At 40.7% G+C, this 18,405-nt stretch overlaps 1 protein-coding gene across 2 annotated transcripts in view; it reads left to right on the top strand.

Annotated features, from left to right (window-relative positions):
- Positions 1–16,726, top strand: part of LOC147902609 (pyruvate kinase 1, cytosolic-like) — a 44,028-nt gene extending 27,302 nt beyond the window's left edge. The window contains exons 9-17 of one of the 2 annotated variants that reach the window (XR_015540889.1): positions 2,830–2,919; positions 3,089–3,233; positions 3,393–3,481; positions 4,245–4,340; positions 4,568–4,635; positions 10,441–10,540; positions 15,923–15,982; positions 16,166–16,467; positions 16,532–16,726. Coding sequence is in view for 1 of the 2 variants with exons in the window: in XM_087373648.1 (XP_087229774.1) it covers positions 2,830–2,919; positions 3,089–3,233; positions 3,393–3,481; positions 4,245–4,340; positions 4,568–4,635; positions 10,441–10,540; positions 15,923–15,982; positions 16,166–16,318 (801 nt within the window). In the remaining variant the exon portion in view is untranslated. Of the gene's footprint in view, positions 1–2,829; positions 2,920–3,088; positions 3,234–3,392; positions 3,482–4,244; positions 4,341–4,567; positions 4,636–10,440; positions 10,541–15,922; positions 15,983–16,165 lie in introns of both variants that reach the window. The other variant, XM_087373648.1, reaches the window with a different exon arrangement.
- Positions 16,727–18,405: the final 1,679 nt, after the last annotated feature.

Genomic DNA, 18,405 nt, shown 5'->3' with positions numbered 1-18,405 from the left:
GAATCACCCACAATACCAACCATATGGCTTGGCAATATATTCATATTTTGATTTCTTTGTGCCAACCTCTATCCATACCCTCTCAATGTCTCTCCATGTGACACTTAATTGATAGCCTCGCATTATATCCATTTTCCAAAATGATCCATAATAAGAGAAATATTATTGAAAATACATTTTTGAAACAATTCCGCTCATGAAAGACGTGGCTAGCACCTCGCCAACATTTGGTAAAACTTAACTTCTACAGAGATTATTGATGCCTCGAGGATCTTGATTGGGAGTTCTTAGTGTTGTGAATTCGCTCACCAATTACGTATAGGATAGGACGAGCAGAGGGCACATGAGAAGCTGCTCATCGTCAAGTTTAGAGATGCCAAAGCAAGACAAAATGTCCTCGTCAAAAGGGCAAACTTGAAACGGACTCCCATCTATTAGTCCCAAATTTGGTCATAATGGACTGTTCTATCATATGGCCAAGCTGAGAAACCATCTTATCAATGGGAGACTCCTCTCTCCCTCTCACCCTTGGATTATAATCCTTGTGTATGGGATTTTGAGTTAAGGCGTAAACTCAGCGCGTTGCTTTTGGATGGACTCGTTTCTCCCTTCATTTCTAAAGGAAAACTCCCTATCAAGAGATTTTTGAAGGAGAGATGAAGGTAATTCTATACATGGGTTATCATACTCAATATGTGTGTAACTCTCATCTACATTATCCTCTTCAAGAGGAGGTGATGGTGTTCTCTCCCTATCTCCTTCTGGTAGTGGAGGAAAAAGGACAAGTTCATTATTAAATATCCCTTTCCCTTCCATTCTTTCCTTTTAGTAATACAAGAGAGAAAATGACTTGCTGTAATTTCAAAAAAGGGGTTTATTTTACAGCAAAAGTCAAGTGTTGTAGAGCTGGTGGTACTTATCCGACTCCCGCTTCACTTGTGTCAAAAAACCACTTTAAACGACCTCTTCTTCCTTCTTTTTTAGTCTTTCTTCCTTGCTTTTATGCTGTAAACTGGTACACACCGTTTGGGCTACTTGTTTTGAGTGGATTGGAGCTCTAGATACTGTTATAGCGGGGGTACTTGGTGGGTGGACCACCCCCTCTTGTTCCGATCCGACTTTCCGTTGGGGAGAATTGGGGGGGGGGGGGGGTCTCTTTTCCTCACGGTTTAAGGGTCTATTTGCACAGGGGGGAGTCACCCCGTTCCTTGTCCAAAGACCAAACAAATCAGAGAAACCCCTTGCCTCAGGGTTCCAAATTTCAGGATTCATGGACCGAAATTTCAAGGTCTGCAAGAAGCATGTAAAGTTTTATTGCAACCCCTTGCTTTCGTGAAAGGAGATTCAGCAGATCACGGGTTTCGCACAAGGGTCGGCCCAAGGCTGGTATGTGTGGAGATTTGCAGGACTCCGTTCACATCTTCGTCTAGTGCTATGTCTCATGTGAATCTGCAGACCTCCGTGCGGGTGTGTCCCGCGCCCTTCCTTCCGCCCGCCTCTCCACACATGCGACCTTTCTTCTGTACACCGCCTTCTCAAGCGGCTCTCCTCTGTGCACACTGCGTTTGTTGTTGTCATCCCTCGTGCTCACTTCTTCTCCTTCTCTTTCCGTCTCGGTAGTGGATCGTCGCTTCTCTGATACCAAATGTGAAGAAACAGACTTCTCGAGAATGCAAATGTGTGCAATGCATGCAGAATTGAATGCCAATTGGCCCTCCAATTGGGAAGAGCGCTCTCGTGAGAGTACTTGTTTCTATTTCGACCTACATGCAAGGTGTGTGACAGATGGCGGATGAATACAAGGTGAAGAGAGAATGCTACGTGAGAGTCACAATGAAAGGGTGATACCCTTTCATTAATATCCCTTGAGATCACTCAAGTTCAATCTTCCCATTTACACCTACGCTTATCCTATGACCCATGCATCTACCATTCAATGCACCTTAATGCACCCTTCCCTTCCTATTGCCCCTAGGACCTAGACACACGTGTGCACATTTTTATTAATAGAATAAGTGTCACATGTCCAAATTTGATGCTGTCTGAAGCAGCGGCTCCAGCTCGACTAGTCCTATCTACTCAGATGATCCACCACCGTAACAAATCGGTCGGTGTCCATCATAAATACAAATACATGTTACACTATTGGTGTATAATATATATTAATGTTTTAATGTCCACTAATCACGGATTAGTAATTTCTCTTTTCATGACAGCTCCAATCTTTGCCAGGCCGTTTAATGAGGCGGTTTGCAAAGGCTTTTTGACCTCTTGGACTACCAACACCATCCTACCCATTCACAAGGGATGGGATACCATGGAATGACTAGTCTGAAAAGAGAGGCAATCCTTGGACTGCTTCCTGAATGAAGAACTGCAATATAATCTTGGTGGCAGTTCTGCCTTCTTACTTTGATACTACATGTGATCACTGATATATTTGTGTAATAAGGGCAGAATTTGTGGAATGGATTGAGGATTTGTAGGACATCACACACCAGTCCACTTGGGGGAGATGATGTACTGTGAGAGGCCACATTGAAATCTTGAATTGACAGTTGATACCATAATTCTAAAGAATTGGATGAGGTGTGAGGAAAAATTGGCATGTTCACCTTGTGGTATTTCTTTCCCAGAAAGCAGGGTTATTTTGGGGGAGCAGGGGGAGACATGAAAAAGTTGAGAATGTTTCCATGGAATTAGGATATATGTGAATCTTTTCATCTTAGGAGGAAAGTGCTGTACATAGTATATGCAAGGATTTTTCAGTTTCGAAGAAAGAATCAGCATGATTGAGCTGAGGTTTTACTTCTTTTCTGATTATCACAGGGCCTCAAGCACTTTGATGAGATCTTACAAGAAGCAGATGGCATCATCCTGTCCCGTGGAAATTTGGGCATTGATCTTCCTCCTGAAAAGGTGATTGACTCTTTATCTTTCAAAAATTTCAATGTTATGGGTATATGAAAATGTATACAAATTTGATTTTTTTTTTGGTTTCTGGTTCATCTTTAATTCACTTGGTTGTTCCAGTGGCAATAGAGCCTTTGTGCTTTACAAATTACCAAGTTTGCGTCCTCTGCTGTAGGTCTTTTTGTTCCAAAAGGCAGCTGTGCACAAGTGTAACATGGCTGGCAAACCTGCCGTCATCACTCGAGTGGTTGACAGCATGACTGACACCCCCCGTCCCACCCGTGCAGAAGCAACAGATGTGGCAAATGCTGTGCTTGATGGTGATAACTTTATCTGTCCCCTATGATTATCACCATGCAGGGCATGCACCCCTTGTTTACTAACTGGACATCTTCAGTGTGCTTCCTTTCATGGTTATGCTTTGATGAACTCCATTTTTTCATGTCGTCTTTTGTAATGGTTGTACTTGGTGCTTTCAGGTACCGATGCTATCCTTTTAGGAGCAGAGACACTTCGTGGTCTCTACCCTGTGGAAACCATCTCTACTGTTGGGAAAATCTGTGCAGAGGTAACAAGGGCTGGATGGGCTCAGCTTTTAAGGAATAAGCGTGCAATTTTAAATCATACTGAAAATCTTGCATTCATAGCTTGGCTTGTTTGTGAATCCAAAGTGCTTGGGTGATATTTGTTATCATGGAGCATGGTTACTAACGAAGGACCATGCTGTCATAATTGGGGAGGTTGTTGATTTCTGAATCGTTGATTGAACAACGGTGTAATACCCTGACAAAATGTTGCATAATTGTACTTTCATTGGCCTTTTATGTGAAACAATGAATAAATAATTGTTTGGCTGGCCATATATGTGCCATACTTCTGAAGACTGTTTGTTATACTTTCACGGGCCTCTTATACTTTAAATATGTGAAACAATGAATAAATAATCTTCTGGGTGGCCATACATGTGCTTTACTATTGGAGTCTCTTTGGCATGCTGGGTTTAGAGAGCATATTTTGGTACCTCCTGTGGAATTTGACACCTTTATGTCGGGGTTCACAGTGATATGTATGCTGGAATGGAAGGGCTGGGCAGAGATATTGTGCTGCATGTGTTTCCAAACTTTATCTTCTGTACATTGTAGTGTATGCCATTGCACAATTCTTTAGGCCATTCCGATTGTCTTCTGGTTTTTCTCTAGTGAAGTACATGCAATATTGGCTTTATCCTTCATATACTTTTTACTCTTCTGAAATAGTTAAAGGTCAATGCAACAGCGTATGTTGTAGATTTTCCTGCTTGCATTGATAATGCTTAATGTGGGTTTTCGCAGGCAGAGAAGGTTTACAATCAATCAGTATATTTTAAGAAGACAGTCAAATATGTGGGTGAGCCGATGTCACATCTCGAATCAATAGCATCTTCTGCAGTAAGTACTGTTTGTGAGTAATGTTTGTAGATTGTCTCAGCACAGGTGTGCTGACGAGAGCATCTGATTTTATCCTTAGTAAAAGGTGACATAATCAAAGAGAAAGAAAACAAGGAATCAGTGCTTTGCTGTTTTCATTTTTTTAGAAGGGAATAAAAAACGTGTTAATTTGTATTGATCCATTGTGGGGTCTTGATATAATTTTGATTCTGTGTGTCCTTGTATAGGTTCGAGCAGCTATCAAAGTAAAAGCCTCAGTAATTGTAGTGTTCACATCTTCTGGACGAGCTGCACGGTATGGTCATGCCTGCCCATGCCTGTGCCAACATGATATTGCCTAGTCTTAGAAAACGTTTCATTTATCGATGCTGATATTTTTACGCATCTGGGTCCCATCCTCCAGGTATTTTTCTTCGTTGCTGTATAGTCAAATCCACATAGGGGATCTTACTGCTTAGTATCTTTTCATTTGCCTTTATCATTGATTTGACGTTTCTCTGGGTAGATGGGGCAATTGTTTCTAAAATGGATGGAATCTTGTCCCGCTTTTGAGTGACCACTCCAGTAAGAAGCAAGCAAGCGGAATGACCCCCCCCCCCCCCCCCCCCCGCGGGCAACAGAACGATTGTTGTGGAATCGATTTGCTGCGAGTGCGTTCCTGCAAATCTAGAGTGGAATGATTATGTTTGAGGAAGCAATTTGTTGCAAGTGCGTTCCTGCAAGCAACCCCGTACAAGCATTGTGGCTGTCTCGTATTACTGTAGATTGAAAGAGGGAGGGTGATCTCTTGTTTCTAATACCTACTTTTGAATATAAGCAGACAGTCGGACCTTAGTCTGTTTGTTATAGGAGTTGTGATTTGTCACTGCTATTTTAAGCTGTCCTGTCTGCTGTGCGGGGGTGTAACTTGTGGGAGAGCAATAATGGTCAGTCTCTATCATGAGCAATATCCTTAAAGAGACTGCAGGTTAATGCGAGCTCATACCATGCCTCCTTGTCCTCTCCACTATTTTTGGTGTCAACTCTGGCATGTGATCAAATAACTAAGCTTCTACTTTGAAGGTGGAAGTGTATAGATAAGAAGGATGCATAAATGCTATATCCATGATTTTTTGAGGCTCTGGTATGCTAAAATTGAAAGCATAAGGGCCTATTCCCACGACTAGTTAGGGAGCACTAGTTAAGGCTCTTAACAGCATGTTCACATAATTGTGCATTCCCATCGGCATTTAGAGTCTCTAGTTAAGTTAAATCTCCTAACGGCCCCTAAAAAATCCTTGTAAATTTGACCCTTCAAAATAGGTACTTTAAGGACTTTTATGAAGAGAAAGAAGTTGGAATGTAAAAATTTAATGGCTAACTTACGGGTGAGCAGTGGGAATGCGACTTTAAGCAAGATTCGTTTGAAAGGCCTTGAAAAGAAGAATCCATTGTGACCTTAAATTTAAAGGACGGACTTTGGATTGATAAGATAAACCATTTTGTATGAAAAATACCCTGAATGTTTTTGTTAGGACCACTTAGTGCATAACATAATGGGTTACCAATGGGAATGCAATTCCCTTGTTAAGGTTAACTTTAATTTAACTGAATCAGTTATGTTAAGATCACTAACATAACCTTACTCGTAGTGGGAATAGGTCCTTAAGACCCCAAATTCATGTTTAATTTTCAACAAGCTTTTGATTCCACGTTTAGATTTGTTTCGAAATGTCACATAGTGAATTCTAGAAAGAGTGCTTTATCATTGATTTGACGTTTCTCTGGGTAGATGGGGCAATTGTTTCATTTGCCTTTATCATTGATTTGACGTTTCTCTGGGTAGATGGGGCAATTGTTTCTAAAATGGATGGAATCTTGTCCCGCTTTTGAGTGACCACTCCAGTAAGAAGCAAGCAAGCGGAATGACCCCCCCCCCCCCCCCCCCCCCCCCGCGGGCAACAGAACGATTGTTGTGGAATCGATTTGCTGCGAGTGCGTTCCTGCAAATCTAGAGTGGAATGATTATGTTTGAGGAAGCAATTTGTTGCAAGTGCGTTCCTGCAAGCAACCCCGTACAAGCATTGTGGCTGTCTCGTATTACTGTAGATTGAAAGAGGGAGGGTGATCTCTTGTTTCTAATACCTACTTTTGAATATAAGCAGACAGTCGGACCTTAGTCTGTTTGTTATAGGAGTTGCGATTTGTCACTGCTATTTTAAGCTGTCCTGTCTGCTGTGCGGGGGTGTAACTTGTGGGAGAGCAATAATGGTCAGTCTCTATCATGAGCAATATCCTTAAAGAGACTGCAGGTTAATGCGAGCTCATACCATGCCTCCTTGTCCTCTCCACTATTTTTGGTGTCAACTCTGGCATGTGATCAAATAACTAAGCTTCTACTTTGAAGGTGGAAGTGTATAGATAAGAAGGATGCATAAATGCTATATCCATGATTTTTTGAGGCTCTGGTATGCTAAAATTGAAAGCATAAGGGCCTATTCCCACGACTAGTTAGGGAGCACTAGTTAAGGCTCTTAACAGCATGTTCACATAATTGTGCATTCCCATCGGCATTTAGAGTCTCTAGTTAAGTTAAATCTCCTAACGGCCCCTAAAAAATCCTTGTAAATTTGACCCTTCAAAATAGGTACTTTAAGGACTTTTATGAAGAGAAAGAAGTTGGAATGTAAAAATTTAATGGCTAACTTACGGGTGAGCAGTGGGAATGCGACTTTAAGCAAGATTCGTTTGAAAGGCCTTGAAAAGAAGAATCCATTGTGACCTTAAATTTAAAGGACGGACTTTGGATTGATAAGATAAACCATTTTGTATGAAAAATACCCTGAATGTTTTTGTTAGGACCACTTAGTGCATAACATAATGGGTTACCAATGGGAATGCAATTCCCTTGTTAAGGTTAACTTTAATTTAACTGAATCAGTTATGTTAAGATCACTAACATAACCTTACTCGTAGTGGGAATAGGTCCTAAGACCCCAAATTCATGTTTAATTTTCAACAAGCTTTTGATTCCACGTTTAGATTTGTTTCGAAATGTCACATAGTGAATTCTAGAAAGAGTGCTTTATCATGACCTACTATTTTAGATCCAGATAATGCATTGCTATGTTAAGCAAGGCATCCTTGTGCACTCAAGGAGTGCTTGTTATAGTGTCTCTTCAACAATTTGCACCGCAAGGGAGGGCAAGAGGAGCTGGTAGAATGATACCCTGTTTTTCTTCATGGAGTTCAGATGTTTAGTGCAACAATCTAGGCAAGATACATCTTAGAGTACACTTTTCTAGATTGATTGTTGATGGCTGAGGGCAGTGGCAATCGATCAAAGATTCAGCATGATGGATGGTGACAAAGCTGGCTCTATTTTGAATCAGCTAACCCTTTTGCATGGTTTCCAAAATTTTTAAGATTTTCTCATTGAAATGATTTTCTTTATGCCATGTTTATTGTGTGCATAGTTGCCTTTTTTTATTTAATCGTTTTTTGATTTCAATAGTTGTTTCTTGTGTTAGCTAATTACTCATTGTTTCTTTCAGCTTCTTCTACAAGTTAAAAAATTTCAGGGTTAGGACATGGGGGGTTCATGTTGGATCTAAATATAGTATAATATGAGATAGAAGGTTTGAATGGTGGTGCCTATCTTTCTTTAGTTGGACACTCGCAGATAATTGTGATGTAAATGGCAGCGCTGTATGTTGTCAGTGGTGATTGTAGAGCATGGTATTAGAGTATAGCTGCTTATGCTTGGGCACTGATGACGACATAAGTGTTGCTTTGCTTGCTAAGTATGTCTTCCTTTTGTTTTTCATAAAAGTTTTTTTTTATCTGTTTTTTCTTCTCTTTCATTTTCTCCTTTATTTTCTTTGTAGATTTTTGATCTTTAGAACAACAAAAATTCTAAATTTGTATGATTGGACTTATTCTAGTCTTACAAAGGTATATATATATATATAAAATTCTCTCTCTCTCTCTCTCTCTCTCTCTCTCTCTCTCTCTGCATTTCTTCTAGTTTTCTGCTTGTTTCTTCCTTTTCACTTTCAAAGTTTTTGTTGTTTGGTTGCGATTTCAAAGCTTAGTAAGCAATGGGTTTACCGAAGAGTTTCTGGAATCTTTCAAAACCCAGATGGCACTATGCTTTGGTACTGATGAGAATATAAGCATAGCGTTGCTTACTAAGTTCTTCTTCTCCCCCCCCCAACCCCCCTGTGTACTATCGCTTGCTCTATATATATGAATGCTGGTATTGCGATAATTCTTTCTATCTTAAATGGTGCGTTGCCCTACTAGCTAGATTTATATTTAGATGCTCGTTTGGGAGAGACTAAAATGAAATCGTTTAGACTTCACAAGCAGTTGTAGCTTGAATGAAGAGATTTGGACTACTTTTTGATTAGCCTTCTCCTTTAGTGCTAGCCTTCATCATGGCTGAGCTTGCCCTTCACCTCCGGAGTGCCGATAGAAACTCAGTACGAAGACTTTGTATAAATGGATGCTCAAGTATGTGTGGGTGTGTGGATTTGTATGTGTGAGAGCATACTTTTATACTATGGTCTACACCCACTGTTGGGTGCTGATGACGTAAGTGGGGATGTCATAGTAGCTAGTCCCTGCTATGTGTGATGGAGTTTATGGTTTTCAATCTTATGAGTGACTCTCGTGATATTGAAAGTGTACTATGTTGTGTTTTTAGAGGTTGAGTTTGGGAATGTTCCTGGATTCATCTAGGTATATGGTGATGTAACACTTGTCAGTTTATTTGTCCAGCATTGAAATGCCAACTTTTTTGTCCACCATTATTTCAGTGCTGTTGAACGTATTACTCAATAATATTGAGAATCAAGAAGTGTGCGAGAATAAGCTTCATACTACATTTACCTAGCTGACAGGAGGCGTGAGGGATTAGTAGAAAAACGAATGAAGGATGTAGAGTTTTCTTGTAGGTTGTGAGACATGATTTTTTGGCTTTACATTAGTTGCAGATGACGTACATGCAATACTTTGTCTTTCTCTCTTAAATGAATATTTGATTTTGTTTAATGGAATCAACTGTTGAGGCTTGAGGTCTATAGGGTGGGGCATGCCATTAGGTGGTTCAAGCCAAAGAGGAAAGAAATCCTAGATCAGTATTCTATTCCGAATGGTCTTTTATTCCAAACAGGCAAACTCTGTGTGCGAGCTGTTCATCAGATGGTTAAGCTGTCATTTTTAAGTGTCATGATTCCTTATGTAAGACATCCTTGACTTTGGTTAAAGCTGGATTTTTAATGGCCAAAGATGCAGACTGATATCAAAAGTTATATTTGAGAATGTCAGCAATTCCAAGTCACTATGACAAAATTGCAATAAGGGGGCTCATTGCACTCATAAATCGATGGGAAAGTATTTCCATGGTTTTTATTGCTGGGTTTCCTGGTGCCATTTGGGTGGATTGTTTCCTTGAGATATTGGGGCCTAAAGAAAGGCCTGTGCCTAATCTAGCTGAACATCTAGGTTGGTGGACTCTTGTGGTATGAGCCAGAACGGTTGCGATTGAGGACACGGCCTGGTTGGAGAGTTCGCCAGCTCTCTAAAGGGTCCTCACTGATGCTTGGTGATTCTGCAGGTTAGGAGGTTTAGAGATGGGTCTTGGTTATCACCCTGATTTGGGTTTAGCTACCCCACAGCTGGTGTATGTTTCAGTAGTGAGCTATGTTTAATTTTTGGACTCTTGAAACTCACCATTCAATAATGAACGAAAATGACATTTTTGATGTCAGATTCTCGCTTTATAAAAAACTCAACAAAGATTTGAGGTCTATGTCCTTTGCCACCATCGTTGATTGGTACTACAATTCTAGACGAGGCAAGAATTTTTGTTGTAACAATGGTAAGTGAAGTGTGAAGGCTAGTTCTGAAACCAGAGTTTTCAGATGATTGGACAATTTATGTGGCAACTGCAGAGAAAAGAGGCTTGGACTGTTCCATTTTCGCCCTGTTCTTTTTTCCCTTTGTATCACTTGTTTTTTAGTCTACCAAGTTGTAGTTCTTACTACTTTGTTCTGAGGTTTTTGCTACAGTATGTTGATCCCACGGACTTTTGTTTGCAATGATTTTTTTGAACCAGGCTGATAGCAAAATATAGGCCAACAATGCCAGTGTTATCTGTTGTCATCCCAAGGCTAACTACAAATCAACTTCGTTGGAGTTTTACTGGTGCTTTTCAAGTAAGTCATAACAACATCTGACATTTTTTAAGTTACTGTAATTTTCAATTTATCAAGACATCGAATCTTATTATCCTAGTTTTACTTAAAAAAAAAAAAGCAAAATTGTCCTAGTTTGGGAAGTTTGGCGTATAAATATCCTGATTGGAATCTTGTGCTGCTGATCTTGTGTGCTATGTGTGGGGGTGTGTGGCTTGTGTGAACGTGCATGCACGCTTGGTGCATGTACGTGTGTGTTAGAGGGTTGAAAATCTGCTATTTTTGATGCAGATGTCAACTGAAGTGAAACTGCAATTATTCAACAGCCCTGGCTTGGTAAAATAAATCACTTGACAACTGTAACCCTATATAAACTCTGATTATGTAATAAAACAAGGAGATCCATTTAGATGCACATGTAGCAATCAAAGTTCTTTAGTTTATCTCTAAGAAAGGTTGCTCCAGTTGGGCATACATAACTGTTTCTCTTAATTGATGGAGGCACATAAGCTCGTATGGTAGAGATGGGTCTTTAAAATATTATTTTATGCCTTTTTAATAATTTAGGTCAGCCATCTAGATATCTGGATGCTCCTTTCAAGGAAGGCCCTCACTCTTTTGGGTCTAGGGTGCTGGTACATCCCAAGAAAGGAACTCTATAAATAGGGACATCAAAGAAAAGAGAGATGCCTCTTAGTCCTCAAACCCCTTTGTTTTTAAGTCTCTCCAACTGACCTTGGGTCATCAATCTTGCCAAGGTAGCTATCTTGAAAAGATAATGTGTAACTTCTTTGATTAAAGATATTAGGTTCTGTTTGTACCTCTAGCCGAGCAATCCTGTTATGCATGTAGCATAACATTTTACATCCATGCGAATAATGAATCTTCTAGAGGATAGAGACTATAATTTAAAATCAGTCATCATTCAACAAAGTTACAACGATAATTACCTGTGAGAGCACTCTCAATGCCATTGCTTGAGGCAAGGAGTAGAATATCCATGCCTTCCACCAGGATGTCGGTTACATACATGCCTCCAGTCTCCTAGAGCTGACACAACGAAAAGAGGGACCGAAATTATTCATGTAGTTTGGCAACTCCGTGTCCAAAACTAACCGGTCTTGCTTTGAGTACATGCAGACAATGTACTTGTCGGTTCCTGAAGGTGCAAATATCTCAGGGCTCTTAAAGAAGGGATGGAGTAGGGAAGCCACGACATAGATAGGCTTACCATACGCATACGTCATACGAGTACGGAAGTATGATTGGAGTATGGTTCAGCCCTTGGGGTTGAAACATTCACGACCCTAGTTTTACCCAAAAAATCTCAGAAAATAATAGATTGATCATTGATTATTGTACTTATTAAATTGACATAGAGGTATTAAACTGAAACTTGAAACTTGTATTAATTTTAAAGTCATCACTCATGAGTCATGAGTCGTGAATCGTGATTCATCATTTATGAAAGACTCCAGCCTCCAGAGACCGTAGTCATCTGGATTCTAGATTTTGATACATCATGATCATACATAGTGTCCACCATCAAATGATGGAATCATAGATCATAGATCAATAATTAATACTGCACCAAAACATCATGATCAAAGGAAGTAGGTACTAGTAACTACACCAAAACATGAAAGGCAAAACATCATAAAGAAAAGGCTGCTAGTGTGCCACAGCCCGAAAATAAAGCATGCATGACAATTCACAACCAATGAGGCTCGAGCCTCAAGCTGCATCTTCATCCTCATCCTCTTGCTCATCCCCATCCTCATCCTCATCATCATTTGCATCAATGCTTGCACCCTCCTCATCCTCCTCCTCCTCCTCATCACTATCATCCTCATCTGCCTCGCCATGGAACTCCAAAAGACTAGAGCTGCTTGAAGCTGCAACAACATCCATCGTTCCTGTAAGTGTAACAATAGGGGCTGCAATGTCTTCTCCCTCTGTATCTGCTTGCCTCGCTAGTAGCCTATCATCATCCTTCTCCTTGTTGATCATTTCTAGGGTTACTTCTATCTTCTCAAATCCCCTTTCCTTGATTTTGGAAATGAGACGCAAATTAGTATGGATGTATACTAATTTCTCGGTATTCTTTGGAAGCAGCCTATTTCTTCTTTTAGTATGGATAAGAGAGAATGTGATCCAATTCCTCTCACAAGGAGAAGCACATGTGCCTTGCGAGAGCACTCGAAGAGCTAACCGCTGCAAATTTGGTGTGTGAATCCCAAATGTCTCCCACCATTTCATCCCTTGGTACATTCTCTTTTCATCCTTTGCAATTGCACGAGCAAATGTGCCTGACATGGATTTGTAAATATCCAACTCATCACATAAGGTGCTTTGGCTATCAACATCATACTCGGTGTACCGCTCTATGGCATCCATCCACCCATCGTGCACCTCCTTGTCACTATCTGGGTTTTTCTCTCTCCAAATAGGATGGAGAACAAACGCTGCCACATGCAATGGAGAATGCATCATATTCCACCTGTCAACACACAAGGCTCTAACATCAGCCAGCTTTGAGGATTCAATCCCATCAATAGTTGCCATCTTCTCGACCATCCGATCAGTGAGTTCATATACAAGTACCATGGTAGCCCCTTCCCTATTAGCCAGGCGAAGGATCTTCAAAATAGGTGCACAAAGCTACAATGAGTGTCACATCTTGCCAAAATGAAGCACCCAATATAATAGAAGACACCTGTTGTGCTTTCACAGTGCGTGACACCTTCTTCTTGCAATACTCATCACTGACAACCATGCAGCGCAATCCATTGTATACCCTCTTATCCAACAAGTTTGCTAACATGATAAACATGTAAGCAAACCGTGTTTGTGCTGGCTTCACCAATTCCTTCTTGCTGAATTTTCTATACATTGCTAACACGGGGTGTAGGGCAGTACCCCACAGAAAAGGAGAGAGGGGGCTGCCACCACATGGGCAGCACCTCACAAGGTCAAGACAACCAAAGGGGCTGCCACATGGGCAGCAAACAAGCTGCCATGTGAGCAGCATACAGCAGGCTGACAGAGCAGCATCATGGCAGGCCAAAAGGCGCCGGCAAAGGGCAGGTCATGGGCCTGCAAAAGAGGCACACACGTGGTGGCATAAGCAGGCTGGAGGCGCCTCCGTGGCCGGCTATTTGGCAAGAGAAGATGGCACAGTAGGGCGGGGCAGATCAGCAACGTGGTCGGCCACATGGAGGCCAGGTGGAGCAGCAAAGCGGGGCTGCTAGTGGGCAGTGGCATGCCTTATATAGGGCTGGGACCTTGCCTTGATTAAAGAGCCAAAGCCCTAGAAGTGTGGGCCAAAAGGCCCCAGTTTGAGAGCCCTTAAAGCCTGGACCAGCAGCAGACTGGTCGGCCAGAATGATGCTGACTGGTCGGTTTTTTGGAGCAGGCCCTTGGCCTATAAAAGGGGGCCATTCAGCCATCACAAATCATTCTCTGAAGCTGCAAAACACAAGCAGCAAGGAGCAGCAGAAGACCCATTCTAGGAGCCTATTCCTGGAGGACCATGAGAGCAGGAAGAGCTGCAGACTAAGCTTGAAGGGCTGCCTACCTAAGCTGATCTACAGGCAATAAGGTAGAGAGAACCACTCTAGACAAAAAGTCTAGAGACGCTCGAGGTGGAGCATGCGAGCACGAGTCTAGAGATAGCCAGCAGATAGGAGTCCCTTGTGGTAAGATCAGAGGACCACACCATTGGTGGGACTCTGGATCTATCTCTTTTGTATTGTGTCCATAGCTTTGAACGGAAATATATTATTTTGGTGGTTTCTCGATCTGGCTGGTTCATTGTCTATTGATGAATCTGCACAAAGACCGGCACCACCGGAAGCAAAATCAGCCCATTTGTGAAGGTAGGTTTAAAAAAATGCTAGGTGCAGAAGAAGGGGTGCACCTACTGATTCAAAGTGTTCCAAAACATCCTCAATGCTTTGAATTCCACCTTATCTTTAGGTGCGCGCACCGAAAACCATCGGACTCACTAATGCGCTTGCTACTTTCTAACAGATGATGAACGATGTCTTTTGTCCATATCCGGGAAAATTATCATCATATTTCTCGATGATATTCTGATGTGTAGTAGACTTAATCTAACATTAAGATCACTTGACGAAAGCGCTGACTAGTCTTCGACGTGAAATTATGTATGCAAAGATATCCAACTATGGATGGCACAATTGTGGTGGCTGATGCATTGAATTGCATTGGATATGTCAACTCCATGATTTTCATTGAGATCCTGTTTGACCTCTCTCTTTTTTTTTCACTGTTATTTTTGGGGGGGGTTAAAGGAACTGTATGTGCTTGATCAAATTTTCATTTCCAGACATTTTGTGAAAGATTGCAAGAAGAAAAAGGCACATCAAAGAAATTGGAGGATCAATCCAAAAAGAAGAGGCAGTTAATCAGAAAGCAAAGGAGGTAACCTTAATTGTAATCCCGTGCAGCCTTGAGATCAGATATGTAAACCAGGAAGTGACATCGTTCACATCTGATATTGAGTAGAGCAGTGGTTGAATGATTCAAATGTCCTTTGTGAGAGTGAAGGACAGCTCATGTTGCTTAGATGATGCTGAGTACGAGGCTGTGCTCACTGAGAGGGAAGAGGATGGGAGTGGTCATTCACAAGTGGTGTATGAGTGATGACCTGTACTAACAGGAGCATTGGCTGAGATTTGCATAGGCGTGCTGATGGGGGTACCATTGGGAGATAACTGGTTTGTTTTAACAGCAAGCAACATGAAAGATGAAGACCAAGGGTATGTTTCTCTTTGCGCATTTTTCATGGTAGAGGCATTTGGAGCCTTCAGTTGGTAAAACTGTCCTTTAGATTATGGCTTATTTGAAACTTCTTTCTTAAGGGTGAAACTATGGGAGTCAGACCCCACATTTTCTACCAACTGAGGCAGAGGTGCTCTATGGCCACTTGTATGGATGTGCATCGAGCATCACACCTGTGTAAAAGGACTAAAATTTCCTAATACCTATCACCGACAGCATAGTCTAGGGGCCTGTTACAGAAGACACTTTCTTAATGTGCGCAGTAATGTGGGTTTGTAGCAAGGCCCCTGCAATTTTATTCATTTTCTAGTGTGGGTCGATTAATGATGATGAGAATAATCATTTCAAAGCGACTCCAATTTGAGACTTGCTTTGTCAGTATTGCTAATCGAGTGAGTTTGGCATTTGTGGAGATTCTTAGGTGTTTTGTAAAAATACAAAAGTCAAAAGGTTTTTTACAGGGAAGATAACAATCTCTGAGTATGAAAAAATGTATGCTGAGGTTATTGTTTCAACATTGAATGGTTTTGATGTTTTTATTGTGGTGGCCATTGAAATAACTGGAAGTGTTCTCATTGTATTTTTGTTGTCTTGCAGGCGAGGCAATGTCTGGTTATCAGAGGGATATTTCCAATGTTGGCTGATCCACGGCATCCGGTAAGTGCGGAATTATGTCTCCAAGATCATGATCTTTACTGCTAGGTTAGGCTGGCAAATGATAATTTTGAGTAGGGTTTTGTGCACTTGTAGCCCTGAATTGTGGTATTGTCATTGTATTCTTGTGCATTCCTTCAACCACAAAAGCATTCTGATTTTGTATGTTACATGGGATCTTTACAGGCAGAGACAACAAATGCCACTAATGAATCTGTCTTGAAAGTGGCAATGGATCACGGAAAAGCTGCTGGAATCATCAAACCTCATGATCGTATTGTAGTCTGCCAAAAAGTGGGGGACTCTTCTGTGGTGAAAATCATTGAGCTGGAAGAGTAGCATTCTAAAGACTCTGATTTTTGCATATCTTTCCCTGTAGTAGAAAATACAGTTTTTCCCCAAGGTCCCTAAGGGCGTGCTGTATCACTTTTACTTAAATATTTACGTTCGGCAATGTCATAAGGCAGTTTTATTGCCTCGAGAGAAGCGTCCTAATATTGATAGGAAACAAAGCATTTAATTGCCTGGAGAGAAGCGTCCTAATATTGTGAGACCCTAATATTGTGAGAATTAGCACATGGAAACAGATGTCCCTCATGCCAAGCAATATTAGTAGACTTCTCCATCTTTGTAATTGTGATGCACCAGCATAGGCTGCCTACAGATACATTTCTTCTCAAAGCATAAGGGGAATCTTGATTGATATGTATCTTAATTTGTAACAATCTAAAGCTGTCTTTTTTAGTATGAACATATCTCATCCTGCGGTGTTTGTTTGCGATTTGTTGTTCCTAATGTTTCTTGTAGATATTTTTGATGTGTTGATATTTAATTACTAAGCTTTCATCTATTTTTCTCTTTCTTTTCATAGATCAAAACCATGGTTTCGGTTCTCTCTCTCTCTCTCTCACACACACACGAGAGAGAGAGAGAGAGAGAGAGAGAGAGAGAGAGATGTATGTATAAAACCTATAGTAAGGAAATTTAATTTGCATGAGCTCCCTATAGTGTCTTATGCCAATTATGGAATTTGAGTACACTGAAGTCCCCATTTCCTATGAAGGTACCTTTGAAGGAAGAAAGAGAGCTGAACAGAGTGAGAGCAATGCAAAATGTGTGATAGAATAAGATAGAAACAACATACAAAGATGAGGTTTTGTCTAAAAGACAAAACTTTATCCTAACCACTAATTATAGTTAGGGGAAAAAACCTCTAATGAGGGAAAAGTGCCCCTAATCCACTTATCGACATTACATTGGTCATTGCTAGAATATGGCAATAATTCTAACACCCCCTTGGAGTGCCAATGTGATGATGTACAAGGAAATGATCAATCACCAAAAGGAGATAAGTTCAGGGCATTGCGAAATGCCTCAAACTTATCACGTGAAAGTGCTTTGGTGAAGATGTCTGCAACATTGTCATGTGTTGACACATAGATCATATTGATCTCCCTTGCATGCAACCTCTCTCTGACATAGTGATAGTGAACCTCGGTGTGCTTCGTGCGAGCATGAAACTGGATTCTTGGCCACTGCTACAACACTCTGACTATCAGTGAATGGGAGAAGGACCCTCCAATCAGAGATGAAGATCAACAAATAAATGGTGTAGTCAAACACACTCAACCATGGCGCAGTCAAATAGACTGGATTCTTAGCCACTGCTACAGCACTCTGACTATTAGTGAGAATGGGAGAAGGACCCTCCAATGAGAGATGAAGATCAGCAAATAAATGGCATAGTCAAACACACTCAACCGTTTTACTATGCTTGAAGTTTAACTTTTCATAAGTCTCAATAATTTCATAATAAAGGCTATTACATTTTTTATTTTCTACGTCCAAGGATCATCAGTCTTTATTAACCTTTTTCAAAGATGTAATCTACAAGCTATCATGTCATACAATGAGAACACTAATCTCAAATGCAAACTATAGCCAAGTTTTTTACATTTTTGTTACCTAGTGGTTTTATTTACCATTTAAAAATTATAGCACAATCAAGAAAAGACTTTGGAGGTCCAAAAGGCATGCATCCTTCTCCTAAGCTATTCTTTAAGACACGTGGCCTCCCTTTAATTAATAGGTGGTTTTGAATCTAACCTTTACCCAAACGAGTGGTTTATATGACATGGTCCATCCTTCTAGCTACAAGGTGATTTCTCTGACTTCTCTCTTAGACAAAGGAAAATCTTTGTGTTTGCTCTTTTAGAAGGTATGGATTAAGGATGTCTATGGTGAATTATGTGGTCACTTATTAAGTTTTGATCATTGTTCTTTTTGATAAAGGGTATTGATAAATATGAACCCATAAATATTTGTTAGAATTTCCTTGTGTGAATTGATAGGAGTTTTGAACAACATTTTTGAAGCAATTGCAATGTAGATGTTGATTGTCCACTAGCCAAACTTTTGTTGAGCTT

The sequence above is a fragment of the Dipteris shenzhenensis genome, chromosome 4 (assembly GCF_047967505.1).
Source record: "Dipteris shenzhenensis isolate YYH24624 ecotype China chromosome 4, Dip_SZ_1.0, whole genome shotgun sequence".
In the NCBI taxonomy this organism is placed as follows: Eukaryota; Viridiplantae; Streptophyta; class Polypodiopsida; order Gleicheniales; family Dipteridaceae; genus Dipteris; species Dipteris shenzhenensis.
The sequence above is the reverse complement of the archived record's forward strand: the minus strand, read 5'-3'. Positions and strand labels throughout refer to the sequence as shown.